General features: G+C 52.9%; 9 protein-coding genes across 9 annotated transcripts; 4 read left to right on the top strand and 5 right to left on the bottom strand.

Moving 5' to 3' along the window:
- Nucleotides 1–7: 7 nt before the first annotated feature.
- On the bottom strand, nt 8–1081 carry PG997_010753 (uncharacterized protein; the record flags this gene model as incomplete). The annotated part of the gene is made up of 3 exons (XM_066815068.1): nt 8–442; nt 470–876; nt 988–1081. The coding sequence occupies 3 exons, from the start codon at nt 1079–1081 to the stop codon at nt 8–10; spliced, it is 936 nt and encodes a 311-aa protein (XP_066664358.1).
- Nucleotides 1082–2748: 1667 nt separating this feature from the next.
- On the top strand, nt 2749–3087 carry PG997_010752 (uncharacterized protein; the record flags this gene model as incomplete). Its single annotated transcript, XM_066815067.1, has 1 exon — nt 2749–3087. The coding sequence occupies one exon, from the start codon at nt 2749–2751 to the stop codon at nt 3085–3087; it is 339 nt and encodes a 112-aa protein (XP_066664357.1).
- Nucleotides 3088–3655: 568 nt separating this feature from the next.
- PG997_010751 (uncharacterized protein) lies at nt 3656–7413 on the bottom strand (the record flags this gene model as incomplete). Its single annotated transcript, XM_066815066.1, is given in 4 exon segments — nt 3656–4475; nt 4502–5092; nt 5104–5805; nt 5891–7413. 4 exon segments carry the CDS (start codon nt 7411–7413, stop codon nt 3656–3658), a joined length of 3636 nt encoding a protein of 1211 aa, XP_066664356.1.
- A 1123-nt stretch (nt 7414–8536) lies between these two features.
- Nucleotides 8537–9082, bottom strand: PG997_010750 (uncharacterized protein; the record flags this gene model as incomplete). The annotated part of the gene is made up of 1 exon (XM_066815065.1): nt 8537–9082. One exon carries the CDS (start codon nt 9080–9082, stop codon nt 8537–8539), a length of 546 nt encoding a protein of 181 aa, XP_066664355.1.
- A 540-nt stretch (nt 9083–9622) lies between these two features.
- Nucleotides 9623–10656, top strand: PG997_010749 (uncharacterized protein; the record flags this gene model as incomplete). Its single annotated transcript, XM_066815064.1, has 2 exons — nt 9623–9779; nt 9941–10656. The coding sequence occupies 2 exons, from the start codon at nt 9623–9625 to the stop codon at nt 10654–10656; spliced, it is 873 nt and encodes a 290-aa protein (XP_066664354.1).
- Nucleotides 10657–11576: 920 nt separating this feature from the next.
- On the top strand, nt 11577–12122 carry PG997_010748 (uncharacterized protein; the record flags this gene model as incomplete). Its single annotated transcript, XM_066815063.1, has 1 exon — nt 11577–12122. The coding sequence occupies one exon, from the start codon at nt 11577–11579 to the stop codon at nt 12120–12122; it is 546 nt and encodes a 181-aa protein (XP_066664353.1).
- Nucleotides 12123–12533: 411 nt separating this feature from the next.
- On the bottom strand, nt 12534–13203 carry PG997_010747 (uncharacterized protein; the record flags this gene model as incomplete). The annotated part of the gene is made up of 2 exons (XM_066815062.1): nt 12534–12878; nt 12979–13203. 2 exons carry the CDS (start codon nt 13201–13203, stop codon nt 12534–12536), a joined length of 570 nt encoding a protein of 189 aa, XP_066664352.1.
- Nucleotides 13204–14527: 1324 nt separating this feature from the next.
- Nucleotides 14528–15310, top strand: PG997_010746 (uncharacterized protein; the record flags this gene model as incomplete). Its single annotated transcript, XM_066815061.1, has 1 exon — nt 14528–15310. One exon carries the CDS (start codon nt 14528–14530, stop codon nt 15308–15310), a length of 783 nt encoding a protein of 260 aa, XP_066664351.1.
- Nucleotides 15311–15670: 360 nt separating this feature from the next.
- PG997_010745 (beta-1-3-N-acetylgalactosaminyltransferase 2) lies at nt 15671–16496 on the bottom strand (the record flags this gene model as incomplete). The annotated part of the gene is made up of 2 exons (XM_066815060.1): nt 15671–15959; nt 16042–16496. 2 exons carry the CDS (start codon nt 16494–16496, stop codon nt 15671–15673), a joined length of 744 nt encoding a protein of 247 aa, XP_066664350.1.
- Between the last annotated feature and the right edge of the window lie 136 nt (nt 16497–16632).

Below are 16632 nucleotides of genomic sequence, written 5' to 3'. Positions count from 1 at the left end.
ACATGTCCTACAGCTTCGTCGGAGTACTGCCCCTACCCTTCTTGAACTTCCTGCCAGCCTCCAAAACGAAGATGACTTGTCGCGACGTGCACAGAATCTCCATGTCCTCATTGTGCACAGTGAGATCTGTGTCCATTCTCCCATCAAGCAGCATCTTGGTCGTGGTGCGCATAAATACGAACTGTAACCCCGCGGGAGGTAGTCTTCTCTTGAACTCGACGTCCAGCGTGACCGTCTGGTTATGCGTCGTCGCCTTCATCGCCTCAGCAAGCGAGTTCGTCAGCGGCGCCGGCACGCCCGGATTCTCCTCCGCCCACTTGCGCGCCTTCTCCTGGAACGCATGCGCATCATACAGTCCCCCGTTCTTCAGAAGGGTGTCTGACATGCTGGGGATGAGGTCCGTCATGAACGCCAGCGTCGTGCTGTCAATGCGTTCCTCACCCTCGAACCCGTTTCACGCATCACAGACCCCATCGACAGGGAACCCCTCGCGCGGGTCGAAAACCAGTATGCGCACTGTAAAAGGGATGACTTCGCCCGAGTAGATCGCAGGCACCCAGTTAGGATCTGCTTCGTGCCTCAGCACTCGCTCGAAGTCGGGCCTGGGCCGCGGCGGCGGCAGCGGGGTCCAGGCCGTGGCCACGGTGGGGCCGAGGGGGCGGTCGAAATTGGTCGAGGTCGCCAGGGCGACGGCCTTGAGCTCGCCGTTTTGAGAGAGCTGGAGCTGGAATGTGCTGGCGAGCGCGCCGGTCTTCAGGGGGTGAACGGTCACGGTGCTGTCGCTGCGCTCGCAGGCGCGCAGGAACTCGACGTGCAGGTTGAGGACATCGGGCTGGTTCAGGGTGGGCTGTTGGGTGCGGAGGTGGGTCTCGGCGGCTTGGTGGATGATGGCGACGACGCAGCCGCCGTGGAAGGTTGTAGTGGTGAGAGCAAGTTAGTGGCCATTCCTCTCACATGTATTGAGTTGATTTGCGGTTAATAACGTACTATTGCCGACAGCCCAGTCCGAATGCCACGAGGCGCGGTAGGTATTGTGCGCTGTTGGCTGGAGATCAATCGGCTTCCTGAGAATGCTCGTCATCGTGGACTACGAGGGGCAGGAGGCCAGTGAGGTACCCAAAAGAAGTATGGGAGGCGTCTTGGCCGAATGCGAAACGTTGCCTGAGCGGACGACATATTTGCTCAAATGGACGCATTTGTAGTTGAAGTTGCTTGAAATGCCCCTTGCATGATGCAACTTGTGAGGAGGAGGGGTTGCCAACAGCCACTTGCGCTGCCGAGGTAGTTGGTTGTGTTCAAGTCGGCGATAGCCCGCGCAAGGGATAGAACCAATGTGCATGCTGCAAGGGGTAGCTATTTGACGTGTAAGGTGGGATCAAGTGGGTAAGCATGCAGTCCAGTGATGTTGGGTGGGATCCAAGATAATGCGACCTTCTTGGCATGCAGCACTTACTTGGCTGCTGAAGAGCGCAGTTCCAGCCACTAACCCCTTGACGACTCAGCGACAAATGATGCTAATTCAACGACGGATAGATCCGGATCGTGGCGACTCAGCCTTACGGACACAGGTCTAAGAGAACTTGAACGCTTGCACCTTTTGGCTGGCAAATACAGTCGGTCATGGAGAAATTGGGATGCACGGGTGGCGGCTGATTTCCGCCAATATGTCCAGAACCAGTAGATTGCGCTGTAAAGTCCGTTGCTCTTTTTGAGCCATTTGACTTTTGTTCCTTGCAGCTGGCTTGGAAGCTAAATGCGAAAGAAGGAGCGCTACAAAAGCCAAGGTAGGTAACCTTTCAGGGTCTAATTCCCTTGTTGGCGCACAGCCGATCACGCAGTCCATTCAGGGCTTCGCTTGCGAATTGAGGGAATAATTAGGTTATGTACATGTGGCATGGGTCAGAGGTAGCGATTGCTCAAATAGACTCGTAGTTCGTAGATATTGTGCTCATTCAGCGTCCTTGGGTCGGTTTGAAAAGAATACAGGAAGCGAAGATCAGTGACATACGGGAGTATGTCGGGTTTGTCCTGGTGATTGCGTTGCAGGAGAAATCCGGCGATGGTTGAGGCTGGGGGAGAGGACGCCATGCCACACGTGCACCCGTCCCAACAACCATAGCGTCAGCCTACTTGGGATGATTGAAGTTATTCGTGACGCTTGGCGCCTGCACATGTAATCCATCAGCTGCTGTGTCATGCCATGCTCCTTCGGCAATTAGACCGATCCATGGGCTTCAAGGTACTCACTCTTTCTTTTCCCCCAAAGTGGCAAGCAAGAGAGCAAATATATTCCATTCATACTTCACACCTGACCATCATGCCCGCCCTCGTTCTTTCTCTTCATTGTTTCCAAGGCTCCAGCTGAAAAATCCAGACAAGTCGTCAAGCCACCAGTCATATTTTAGCTCACTCCATCGCGCCTTCTTTCCACCTCGCGAGAACCAGGATTACGCAGCCATTCTCGTCACACAGAAGGGGGCTCAGCAGTGCCACCACAGGCTGACGGGTGAAACGCCAGCAAAAAGGGAATGAGAAGGCTTCTTGCAGCGGTCGAAAGCACATTTTGAACAAATACATTCTTTTCATTGACCCGGTGCAGTCCTCTCAAAGGGTGCACCAGACACATACACCAAGTCCTCTTTCATCTTTGTTCTCTCGAATCGATAATGCGCGCCTAAGCAGCTGCGTCCAGTCTGACAAATCCCCAGTCGCCAATCCCAAAACGCCGACAATCGCACTCAGCCCAGAATGTGGTTCACTCTCACTCTTTTCACCTTCCTTTGCCAGTCTCTGGTCGGCATGGCGGCCCCGACTTTCGGTGAGGTCGGCTGGTGGTATTCGCGGTGCTCATCGCCCACCCAGGTGGAGGCCTCGATGAATCAGGAGAACTGGGTACCGTCCTCCGTTTGCCTGCACGGGACCTGCTGCTCCAATCTGGCCGAAGGACCTCTCTGCTCTTACGAAGCATGCGCGCTCGTGGAGGAGGAGATGGCTGGCAAGACGAGACCGGAACCTAACGCCCAGGCTCGGCGAGATACCGGAACTTGGCCCCAACCAGCTGTGCGACGTTCGATGCGTGATGTATGATCAATCAAAGCCAAGGAGTAGTGGTCAGGACGGGCAGATACCAGGATACAATGTTCCAATTGATAGGTATGTTCTCATTCGTCAGGCACTCATGCTACCACACTGGAAGAATGCATGGTATTGATCCAAAGACAGGCGAGGAAGCATCTTGAAGACCAGCACCTACAAGGGGCCACAAGTTTACCCATTGCTCAAGAAGGAATAAGGAGCAGGGCTATAGAAGGAATACGATACCCTAAGAGAACTTGCCAGAGTCTATAATTGAGTGTGTTCTTAAACTGACGTATCCTTCGTTTGAAACTTGCATAGTGGCGATCAAGGAAACTGGTTGACCAAGTAGATAGACAAGGGACAGCACCATAGAAGACTTAGGAAAATATAACTTTTCGTCGAATTTTTAAATACTGACTGCCGAGTCCAAACATTTTGGAATATCCCAGTGCCGCGATAATGTAATATCCAGATACATACTTATATTAGCATCTGCTTCCTTGGCCCCTATACTGAACGAGTGTTGTGTGTGATGGCCAGCCGCACTAACGCCTGGCTGCATCATATGCCTGATCGTTTAAGCCAGAGACTCGCTTAGAGCCTCTAACTTCTTCCCACTAAACCGGCTCTGGGCTATACACAATGCGGTTTCGCCCATCTTGTTCTTGACACTCTTGTCTATGATACTCATTCCGACCAATGTATCCACAGTGCCCACATCCCCAAGCTTTACAGCGAAGTGCAGAGCGGTATTTCCATCGTGGTCTTGTGTGTTGCGTGCGCTGCCCAGCTGGCACAAACTCTGGATACAACGAGGATTGCCATAAAGTGCAGCATAGTGTAATGCAGTACGTCCGGAGGCATCTGCTGCATTTGTGTTCACACCTGCTGTTATCAATTTGTCAATGCAATCTAGACGGTTCATTTGAACAGCGAGGTGTACCAGTGTTCTGCGCGGACCTGCCGTTTTAGAAAGGTCGACCTCGAATTCGAGTAGGATCCGTTTGAGATGGGCATCACAATCCATCATGACATTGTCGATTGAAATATCAGCACCGGCAGCCAGCAGCCTTTCGACAACATCTTGCTTACCCGACAGTAAAGCTGCTTGCATTACGTTGGAGCCGAGTGACAATGTGTTGACATGAGCTCCCGCAGTAATTAGCTTCTCGACAAAGTCGAGATTGCCATTCCTCGCAGCTATGTACAGAGGGGTGCTGGTGTGTGAGCCGGTCTCAAAATCATAGCACCCGTCATTAATGTTGACACCAGCCCTTACTAGCATATCGACAATGCTGATGGTTCCGCTGGTTGCAGCCCCTACGAGTGTGGCGCTGTTCGGAATGGCTCCATAAGACAGCAACCTCTCAATAACATCAAGGTGGCCTCCTTTGCAGCTTTAGCCAGTGGTAGGTGAAACCACCTGGCCTCAAGATTCACACCGGCACCACCTCCCTTCAACTTGTCCACGATATTGAGACGATCCCGACTCGCAGCTGCTACCAATGGACTCAAGGAGTGATTGGGTAAAGGGTTGGACGGGTCGACGGCGAATCGCAAATTTATCAGTTTCTCTACCATATCGTCGTGTCCATTAAGTGCTGCAGCAGTCAATGCGGCGTGCATGTCTTCGTCTTCAAAAACCCTTCGGGGGCCTTCTAGTTCATCAATAGCTCTTATGCGACCTAGCGAAGCAGCAGATATTAATATCTCCCTGGGGCTTTCAAAATTGCTAAATTGCACTTCGTCGGCTAGTGCATCAAAGAGCACTGGATCGTCATTGTCCGCGGCCCATTTGAACAGAGTATTGACGTCGTTAGACCAGAGTAGTCGCAGTATTGCGTGATGGCGGTTTTTCTTCGCCCACTCCAACGCGTCGTCCTGGCACTGAGCATCGTTGATCCAGGGCAGTATCGTAAAATTGAGCTTCGCGGATACCACGTGGCGCAGGATTAACCAAGCTCTTGAGTCTCGTGCCCGAAGAAAAGAAACCTTGTGTGAGAGACCCAATGCTCTGATGCATACTCGAGGAAGGGATGTTCGCGTTTGAGTGCCTGTGATATCTTGAGAGTCGCCGCTGCACTTCCGTCAAGGCCAGCAGAACGTCTCAGGTCGAATACTTCATGGCCTGGCTTCAAGAACGCATCATATATTGTTGCGAGTTTCGAGCCAGGCTTTGCGGTTGATTTGACAATTCCTACGGGATTGCGGATGGACAATGGCTTTGGTTGTGTGATCAACGCTGTCTTGAAGTCATTGAAGTCGAGGTAAGTAAGACATATTTCGCCAAGCCGAAGATTGGCTTCATCCAAGCCGGGATGGAATGCCATCAACCTGGTGTCGGTGTAGTCCCCGAGTAGAAACGTTCGAACGGAGTGATGCACAAATTGAACAACTCTGCTCTCCTCCTCGGCTTCCACTAGGTTTTCGCACCATGAAGCAAGCTTGTCCATGTCATTGCAATGACGGGCGGGCTCGGAGTATCGCTGAGTCGGTGTAATTGCAATTGCCTCGCGAAGCTCATCGAGAGTCATGAGTCTCTTCCCAGCTGTGATATATAGGAACAGTGTTTGGGCCTCTCTGGAATGGGTTCCATTATTAATTCGGTAGAGAGCCCGGCTAAACAAATCGTTCAGATCTCTTGGTAGATTATGCAGCGCAGCCCTGATATCTTGATCGCATGGCTGAGTGGTAATCTCTTCAACCTGGAAGAAAGCCCATATAAACCTAGAAGTATTATCAATAAGTGTTACAAAGTTGAAGGAATAGATGCGGGCTTATGTATATTCCTTGTGCCCCCTGAGAAAGAGACATTTTGATTTCATTGACAAGGTTAGGATCCTGCACCCTTAGGTCGCCTGCTTCCAGCTTGTCGTCGATAACACCTTCGATGTACTTTGTGATATCGTCATTTGTTGATTCACAGTTTAGTGAGATTTGAAGAAGCTGTTTGAAGTGGCAACCTATCTCGTCCTGTAAACTGGTCTGGCCGCAAAGAAACAAGCAGAGGTTGTTGTCTGATGATATCAAAAATGAGAGAGCAGAAAACAGTTCTCTTCTCTGAGATTTCGGGATCTCATCGATACCATCAATAAGGATGTACGAAGGTCCCTGGATAGTTGAGGTACTGAGCAAGTTGATGATGTCGTCTATATCGGAAGAAATCTCCAGATTTCGTAGTGCGCTTTCAACATCATCGGACATGTTCATTGAATTCAACCGTTGCTGCAGGATCGACTTGAGGATTCCACTGGATGTCAAAGATTCGGGGATATTTGGCTGACTGAAAAAGAAGGATATAGGGCCAACCTCAGAACCTTTCATGAGGAGAATGTGCTGGATAACGCTCGCAGCGGTGACAGTCTTTCCTGAACCAATCTTACCTGAGCACCATAGTACAGGTTTCTTCCTTTCCAGCCAATCGTAGAACTCTGGCAACTGAAATATCCAACTGGGAGTGTCATGCCATCGCTTCCGACAGCTTTCTTTGTACAGTCGTAGATAGTCGCGGGTAGAGAGAGAATCGAGAAGCTGTCTCTTCCGCTCCGTCGATTCTCGCTGATCTCTTTGAAGCTGCATTTCATGCATTCTCCTCAGCTTCTCATCTGCTCGGCCCGTAAAACGGTCTATCAAGCTCCTGCTTTTCAATGCTTCTTGCCGTTCCATGACCTGCAGCTGCTGATCTTGTTGATCGGCTTGCGCCTTAGCGAAGTGGATCTCTTGCTCAACAGAATCGCTGTACCTCTGGACCTCATCAATGTCGGGCTTGAACTCCTGTTCAAAGGACGACCAAAGGGACTTGAGAATGTGCTGGTGAAGTGGTCGTTGTAGAACCTGCATAACGTGTCTGCAGCAGCGGATGATCGACGCATGGAAGTCAACTAGTGCCTTTTGAAGTCGAACGGAGCCTGGATACAACGATTGATAATCGGCGAAGAGAGGGCACAGTCTACCGAGCCTCATGAATAAATCGGACGTGGCCTGGTAGTATGAAGCGACATTGGCAGCAACCGTCATGGTCAGCTTAATGCTACCCCAGACAAGGGCGGCGATCTCGGGATGTGCGGATACAAATGTGTCGACGATGCCACAGAACACTCCAATTGATGACAGGACTGTATGGAGACGACTGGCGTAACTAGGCCCTCTACGTGTCCGGTGGGTTGCGTCGAGCTCGGCAGTGAAAACCAGAATGGAATCGGCGTCAGGGATAGATCTCATTTTCTTCAACTCTAGGCGTTCTCCGTCGCTCAGATTAGCCTGAAAGTCGCTGATAGCATCTAACAAGACATCGCGTTTCAATGAAGGAACCAGCGCTGATGAGGATGCTGCCATTTTTTGAGGCCTCTCGCGACAGTGTTGTTATTAGCTAATCTCCGTAGCCGATCGAGGCGAGTCTGGTTGACATCGATGAAGAATGCGGCAGAATGCGATAATCAATGTGAATTGCAGAATCCAATGTGGCTGTTTCCGGCAAAGACGAGGGAAATTATGACATGAGGACTCGATTCAGAAATTCAGGAATCTCCAATGGCTCGGGGAAATCAACCTTGGTGCCTGACAGCCTGACACAAGGTGTGGGTGTCTTTCTCAGCGACAGCCAGGTTTATCCGGGCATCCTCTTGACCAATCAATTCAGATTAAGCACGCCGGCTATAACCAAGCTGCAGGAAGCTTTCTTGGCAAGGAGAATGGTAAGGCGAACTGAGCTGTAGGCAGATTGAAGCCAAAAGAAGTAGAACACTGAAGCTTATGGCCGTTCTATTCATGTGAGTCTGGCTGGAGTACTGATTACTTGCAATGCCGGGCAATGCTGCCAAATCCCTTCGCTCTGTTCAACGGCAGCATGAGACCAGATGGCTCCCACAACCCTGTACAATAACGCCCTGAGATAAGATGTGACTCAAATGCCCACAGGCACTAATGGGAAATTTGCAGAGAAAGAAAAGCCCTTCTTTCGCTACGTCAGAAACCTCGGCCACTGGAGACAGCCTCACTTGAGTTCCCTGCCTAGGGGCCGAGGAGGTAAAATATGCCAGTGTCCACTACGGCAGGATCTCAGATTGCGCACTACGCGCTGTCCGAGCGCATGGTAAAGAGGCAATCGTTTAGTGTGATTATCTGTGGTAGAAGAAGTGAGACTACCACCCAATTATTATACTGGTGAGGCTGAAGAGTTAGACGAAGATAGTCCAAGGTTGTGGAACCCTTGAAACAACTTACGTGTAACCGTGTATTGCTCCTCGAAGGTGGATCGTGTCGCTTGAACCCAAGACGAAGACGGCTCTTAACATCCTGAGAGGCTCGATCCTGTGTCAATATAACTGAAAGCCTATCACTGTAGTGCCTCGGCGCTGGAGTGTGAACGCGTCGACCTGGCAACTTTCCGTAGCATGTTCAGCAAAAACCGGTCGGGGGCTGAGGTAGGGGCAAATATAACCTAAGAATCGTGCCATGCTCAGTCTGTCGGATGCCTGGGATCATAGACTTCGTATCCCTCGTCTTCTGTATCGCTCTCGTCCTCATCCCGCAACACCTTCTTCTCCTTTCCCAGCCCTTTCTCCATGCCGCCCAGCTTCTCCTCTTCCTTGGATTTATCTTCCGCATCACCGCCCACAGGCGCAAATGCGCTTTTGAAGCCGCTCTTCTTAAAACCTCCCTTCTTGAACCCGCCCGACTGGCCAGCTGCATTGTTATTACTGCTCCCACCAGCAGCCGCACCCTCTCCGTCGCCGCCGGCAGCAGCGGCGCCGAGCTTGATGCTGATGATGCCGTCGGCCCTCGCCTCGGCCTTGCGCGCGCGAGCGCCCGCGGTGGGGTCCTTGACCATCTGTTTCATGTCCTTCATGCGCTGTCGGTGGGAGTGGTCGTACGACGAAAGGTGCGCCTCGTAGTCGTTCATGCGACTGTAGCCTTTAGAGCAGAGCTCGCAGTAGAAGGATTGTAGGGCGGCGCGCGCCGAGGCAGTCTGCGCCTGGGGCAGGGTCTGGTGTCGCGGCGGCATGGTGGGCAAGTGTGGTCCGTGGTTTAGTTTGGTACGCGGTCGGGCGCGACGGGAGGTACGCGACGGAGGAGGGTCGCTCGACAGATGTAGTCAGGTATTTGTATCGCTCTGTTATCGTTATTGGGACAAACCGCGATCCAGTCGCAGAGTAGGGATCGTCGGGGTATCGTTTAAAGATATGGAATTTCGGAGTAGATGCTCAGACGTTGAAATATGGACGAAGGTTCAAAGATTAGGTCCCTTGCCCGACCGAGCAGCTGGAATGGACAGGGCGGGGCGATTCAGATGGAGCTTGGGGAACTTTCTGGGAGCTGAGACCGCTGGAAAGCTCCGATTGGCGCTGGGAGATTTAGCGCTCCGGGGGATCTCGCTGATGTCACTGGAGGCTGGGGCCGCCAAAACTTTCAGCGTGCGGTTCAAAATCGTGTCCCACCCAAACGAATCAGCGCAGGCACCTTGGTAATCAAGAAGAAAGGACGACCGACGACGACAAACACCATCACCCCCTCGTCGCATTGGAAGTTGTGACAAGGAGCCAAGATGGACGACCGGTACAGCACTCGTACCCTAAATCCGAAGGCGTCGCAGGAGACTCTCATGTCTCTCCTGCAGCTCGACCCTTCACCAATGGCCGACAACGCCTCGATATACGAAAAGGAGCTCCCCCTCTGCCCGAGGAAGAGATGGAATCTTCCAGGTCGACAATAAGGTCACGCGGCACATCCCACTCCTCGCAAAGCTTGGGGCTCAGCGGCACTGCCCATGGCCCTACTTACTACTGTACGCCTTCCTTCGTTTCCACCGTCTCTTGGGCAAACTAGATGGACAGCAGTCTTGCTAACTTCTGACAAACAACAGTAACCCGGATACAACGCTACTCCTCCTACACCTTCGCCCTGTTCGCCGGCCTGCACGTCGCCAACACCTCGGTCTTCCCGCTCGTCTACCGCTCCGTCCCGTACTCCGAACCCTTCCTCCTCATGGCGCGCGAGGTCTACCAGACCCGCTTCTCCGAGCCCCTCCTCGTGGCCCTGCCCATCCTCGCACACGTCGCCTCGGGCGTCGCCATCCGCCTGATCCGCCGCTCCCACAACCTCCAGCGCTACGGCGGCGCCACGCCGGGCATGTACGCGCTGCACCGCTCCAAAACCTCCAACACCACGTCCTCTTCCTCGTCCTCCCACAACAGCAACGGCTGGCCGATGCTGAGCTACACCGCCATAAGTGGGTACGTCCTAGCCCCGGTCGTGGCCTCCCACATCTTCATGAACCGCGTGCTGCCCCTGATGGTCGAGGGCGACAGCTCCAACATCGGTCTCCAGTACGTCGCGCACGGCTTCGCGCGCCACGGCGTCCCGTCCTGGATCGCGTACGGCGCCCTCATCACCGTCGGCGTGGGCCACATGGTCTGGGGTGGGGCCAAGTGGCTGGGGATCGCGCCCCGCCCGGCTGGCGGCGGACGACGGTCGACAAGCAGCTGCGCAAGACGCGGAGCCGGTACTGGTGGACCATCAACGGCGTGGCCCTGGCCGGCATCGCGCTCTGGGCTGCGGGCGGCTTGGGGTCGTCGCTAGGTGGGGAGCCACGGAGGGCTGGCTCGGGAAGGTGTATGATAGCATATATGCACAAATTCCGCAAATTCCGCAAATCTCGCTGTAGGCTACTGTAGACCACCAAATACAACCAAATAACTACTTCAGATATCATCGTACGGGGTACAACATTAGTGGCAGTAACCTTGTCGTAAATGTACCGTGTTTGCTCGGAAGGGTCCGGCAAAACGTGGGTCCTGCGGCCCGGCAGGTCAACAGCATCGTGAGGCTTCTCACCCGATCGATCAGGCTGCGACCATTCTAGCAAAACACGGCGGAGCATTGTTGCAAGTGAATTGACTTTCGTTTCTTCTCCCTACCCACGTCGACCAGACCGAACTGCTTCGTCGTTTCAACAATTCGTTGCTGGAAGTAACAACATCTGGCTCCCTGACCCCCGGCACCGGCGCCGATCAAATTCGGAGCAGCCCCGGTGCCGCCATCTACATCGAGATTCTCGGCATGCAAACGAACTTCTGCACTACCCAAGTGTGCACCAACAAAACGACAGTGCCGATCAATCCCTTTGTCGCGGCCACTTCAACGAGGAGAGAGGCGAGCAGAGCAGGGGCGACAGTTTGGGTGTCCACGAACAACGGCTTTGTTATGACCGCCGAATAGTACCCGCAATCCCGACGGACGAGTATAAAATAGCTCCAAGGCGAGAACCCAAGATGCAAAAGGAGATCACCAGTCCCATCAAACAACTTATCAACTACCAACAAATACCCCTTTCTCTCTGAATACACCCAAAGCAAACTTTCGAGTCTCGAAACGCATCAAGCCTCATAAGTACTACACTCCTGACTGAAACTACTGTTAGAAGTACCAATACCCTGAAGGAGAAACCAAAAAAGACCCAATTTCATTCATCCAAGGATTCACGGAGATCAGCAGTCACAATGTGTCTCCTCTACACCCAAACGCAGCGCTGTCCCAGCTGCAAGAAGATCCTCTCCCAGCACACCGTCATGTACGAGTCGTGCGCAGATTCCTGCTCGTGCCTATCCTGTTCCTCTGTCAAGGCCGGCAAAAACAAGAGTAACAGCCGGTACAAGGCATACTCCTCGGAAGAAGTCAATGGCGTCCCCATGCCAACTCCCGCTGCCGAGGGTACTGCTCACACCACCGCGTGTCCCAAAGCCGAGCTAATTCACGGAGAGCCGCAGTGGGCGAGCCGGCCCTGCGGGTTCTGTCGGTGGCAGCACTCGCGGCGGGTGCGGCAGCAGTATATGGGGGTGCATTTCTGCATGAACCCCTTCACCACCGACACGGCCACTCGTACTACCGTGTCTGCTCCTCCTCCTCCGACATCCACAGCAAGAATGGAGCGTGGTAAAGGTTCGAGTTCAAGAGCTCCTTCGGAGGTTAGTGATCTAAGCGAAGGAGGCTGGAGCCAGCAGAGCGGCGGCGGCGGTGGTGGTGAGCAGCAGCAGCAACACCCCTAACGATGGAGGAAAGAGGAAGAAGAGCGTCAGGTTCGACATACCTTCCAAGGTGGAGAAGAAGAAGTCATCCCTGCTGGACAAGCTTAGACGGGGGAAGATCGAAGACAGAGTAGATGTCTTTGCTGTTGGTTTACATTTTTGCTTGGTGGACACTCGAGAATTGAGATACGGAATAGAATAGGAGAATGGAACTTGATTGACTAGCTCATCCCATCATGGAAGCCCATTCGATACATCGAAAGAAGTGTGTTGCCCCTGAATCAAATGCCAACGTAGAGTAGCAATCGCTTTGCTTTGCCAGTAACCAAAGGTTCCCCAGATGAGCAGACCAAACCTTCTTCTCCTCGCCCATCTCTGAAGGCTCTAAGCTTTCTTGTCTTCACACAACAGGTATCCTCTATCCCCTCCTCCTTAACAGTTTGAGTACCCAACGTACACATGCCAGTAATCATCATCAAATACCTCGCCCTGCGTGATATACCGGTCGTTGACGCTCTGCAGCGCGTCCTGGAAGCAGTTGTCGACGACGAGCTGGGCGTAGTCGGCGACGGTGTTGCAAGGGGGCGAGACGGGCGTCGCGTAGTTGGTGTTGCAGACGAAGATGGCCGAGTTGTAGGAGCAGCTGACGCGCTGGCAGTAGGTCCAGCCGGGCACGCCCTTGGCCGTGCAGTCCTGCTTGCCGCGCAGGTAGACGATGCCGTCGTGGATCGGGTTCGCCATGGCCCAGGCGTCGAAGTAGGGGGGGCAGACGGGGCCCTAGGTTGATAGGGAGGGAGTCGTGTCAGTAGGGTTTATTTCTCATTCCTTTTATTTTCTTTTCCTGGCCATATCTGGCTTTTGACAAGGGGGCACTTACACCGTGGTTATGAATGGCTACGCCGCTGGGAACGGTGCCATTGAAGACAGGAACTGGCTTATCGACGCCAGCGACACCAGTGGGCTCGGAAGAGAAGGCCTGCGGGATGATGAGCGCTATTTGGTCTTGCCTTGTTGAATTTTCAGGAAGGTGGTTGCTTACGGTTGGCAGCTGGGCATCGCCAAAAGCGAAGAAGCCAAGCAGGACGAGCAAGAGATCATGCATGATGAACCGCAGAGTGAATGGTGCCAGGGATTGCTGTTTGCTGTGTATCGTGAAGTGGATTTGGTAGGAACTTCGGGTGGGCTGGCGGAACTGAGGGTTGCTTGTATTCCACAGTTGAGAATGCAAAAATTGGGAATGGGGGAAAAATAAAATGTTGCAAGCTCTCAATTGAATTGCATGCACCAGTAATTGACGACTTCTGATGCCCAAGGCTCCGTACCTTCCTGGTGAGTGACTGGGTCTTGTATTCAATGTTTTCTACCACTGCTTTGCCAAATTATTGAATTGATAACACGCGGAAAAGACAAGCATGGTCACAAACGTAGAAGATCGCAGTCCCCAGACCGAGTTTCTTCTTTCGGCTTTTCTCTACATACTATCGAAATTTCTCAATTAAATGCCGTCACTTGCTCAGGATTATCCCCTCAATGGCGACAGCGCTGCCCTCACCATGCTATGCCGTACCTACACATTAGGGGATGTTAAGTGCCGTGGTATAATGTTTATCCTATCAAATGTGATGGTTTTATAATTAAACAAATAAACCTATCGACTATTTGCGGAAAGCACTTATACCAAAGGCGGCGTTGTCGCCATTAAGGGGATAGAGGTCATGTTCACAGTATCAGTTATTCCATTGCTTTGGTACTCAAAACATCTTGCTCCCGAGTGGTTCGCACATGCGCCGCCCATGAAGAAAAAGGCGTCGGTGCTGATGCCGGAAGATGTCAGCCAGGGCAACAGCCGTAGGTCGTGAAACTTGTTAACCAGAGGTGATCGTCATATCCTCGTCGTCGTCCCCAAAAGCACATGGATCTGGGTCGATGTCATTGTGCCGACGCTCCTCCAACTCCTCTTCCGTGGTACAGAGAAAGCCCACCAACTCGGATCCGTCCCCGTAAGCACGTTTGCCCGGGAGGGTCTGGCAGTCGGATTCGGGCTAGAAGAGACCAATGACCCCCCGACTGCAAACTGGGTGCGGACACTGTGAACCAAGATTGCCCAATGTGATTGTAGCCTTGATCAAGCCTGGAACGATTGCTGCTTCCGTGGCCAAATGGCTGTGTTTGCTTACGTCGCTGACCTAAATGTGTACTGGGTCATTTGCATTGGTGTTGTTCGTACCTTCCTTACCAAAAAGGGGCGAATCCTAAGTAATGACACATTGACAAAGCAGGTGCTTATTGCAAACAGAGGGTCCTTTTGGCAATGTCACTCTCACTTGGCAGATGTGTCAGGTTCTGATCAACAACAACCATGAATTCTGATCAACAATCATCAATTCACCATCACGACATACCGCCAGCCCCAGAAGAAGGACAATATGGAGGCAATCCACAAAGACGATCTCTGCACCCTATGCGAGCAGCTCCTCTACGATCCAATCGTGACGACATGCCAGCACTTGTTCTGCAAGTCCTGCATGGAGGAGCACGCCCTGGGCTCGCTGCCCGATCCTGCGATCTTGTTCGACGTAGATACCATCCCTGCCAACAACTTACAAATCGCCAACCTCCTCAACGTACTCGTCGCGCGTTGCCCCGTGTGCCACACCAAGAGCGGCCCAGGAGTGACGCCGAGCCCTGAGAAGTGCACCGAACTCCGCACCAAATACCCAATCGCCTACGCGGAGCGGGAAGCCAAGGCCGCCCACGCCGAGCCCGGATCTGGCGGTGATGGAGGAGTCCAGACTATCACGGTGTGCATCGGAAACAGCCATCAGGCTGTCCCGATCCCCCAGGGCTCGTCGGAGACCAAAAGGGAGCACAAATGGGCCATTTTCGCGAAGTCCAGCAGCGACGACGTCATCGCGTATGTGAGATTCTCGATACCCGGCATGGGCTTCTACCCCGCGCATGCGCCTCCCTTCAGGGTGGCGGGGAGCGGCTCAAACACCTTCTCGGCCAAGGTGACGGTGGTACTCAAGGCCGGCTACATCTGGGATTCGGAACACGCGGAGGACACTACGGGCGGCGGATACAAGCGTGCGGTTATAGCACAATGGGATATGGATTTTGGGAGTTACGGTGGGAAGGGATCCATGGGCTTGTGGCGACTGAAGTTCAAGCCGGGGACTCGAGAGTCGGAAGAAGCAAGCCAAGAGTAGGAGTAGAGTATTACGGTATGGCTGGACAGTATGAACAAGATGAGCTGATACGAGCTGGAGTTATTACGTTGCATTGATAAGCAGCTGCTAGGATGCTTGGGGGAACACACGTGAGATCCGTATTCTCGACAATTCAATCACATTACTAGGAATACCATCTGTTCGTGATTCATTCTTCTACTTCGTGACTTTATCGCTAAGTCACTGCTATGTTCATCGCCTCGCTCTACTTAGCAGGCGAGGCAAATCCAACCTACTCAGCAATCTTCCGACAGACACACCACCTTGAACTCGGTCGGGCACTGGCCGAGCTCCTCTAGCCTCATTGTTGCCTCGACCGGAGTCCGAAAAGACGATTGCCTACCAAGGGCAAATGTCACTGCCCCAACCAACCATCTTCCCACCATGCTTCTCCTTGGTAGTCACGGCCAAGACATTCATCATACCGTCGCAAGACTCCTTGACCGTGATAAAGGCCTTCTCCAAGCCCAGCTCCCGAGCGCCCCGATCACCGAGGTCGGTCTGGACCCATCCTGGGATCAGAACAAAAGCGTTGAGCCAGGCGTCCTCTGCATTGATTCTGATGGTGTACCAGTTCACTGCTGCCTTAGTCAGCCCATACGCAGCATTGGTGATGGGGGGTTGGCTCCTACGCGATATATACGTACCCATTAGCATGATTGATTGACGGGAGAAATTGCCAAGGAAAAGAACAAGTAGAAAAGACTTACTCCAAACATCCTGCAGTAGATCCCATGGGAGCGAATATGGGCTCCTTGGTAGACTTCTGGCGAAGTGGACGAGTGGCCTGATACGTCGCCAGGAAGCCGTAGACATTGGGCGCCATGTGGGATCGAAGGGTGTCCAGCTTGAGGTCGGCCACGGTGGGACAGATCTGGGAGATACCGGCGTTGGCGACGACGATGTCCAGATACTGGATCCCGTGTTTCTCCTGGAGCTCGGCGACGGCACCAAAGGCATCTTGGTCGACTGTGGCATCCCACTTGACGACGATCAGTTGGCTCCCTTCTCCAGTGGGTAGGTTGGAGAGTGCCTGCGAGGTCGGGTGGGACGGATTTCGGTTCGCAGCAATGACGATATGATGGGGTTTGGCAAGGTAGCGTTTTAGAAGGCCCTCGCCTAGGCCCCTATTTGCTCCGGTGATGAGGACGGTAGTTGGTGCCATATTTCTTTACTGTGTCAAGATATCTGATAAGGATGAGACTGGGTCAGAGGTCTTGCTGTTGAAAGTTGCGAGTTCATGTCAGTTAAGTAGCCTTTTTCGAGCAGAAATATCATACAGCATAAGGGGTCTTGATTTC

The sequence above is a fragment of the Apiospora hydei genome, assembly GCF_038363865.1.
Source record: "Apiospora hydei strain CBS 114990 chromosome Unknown utg000008l_segment0_segment0, whole genome shotgun sequence".
NCBI classification, from domain to species: domain Eukaryota; kingdom Fungi; phylum Ascomycota; class Sordariomycetes; order Amphisphaeriales; family Apiosporaceae; genus Apiospora; species Apiospora hydei.
This window is presented reverse-complemented; position numbering and strand designations above follow the sequence as displayed.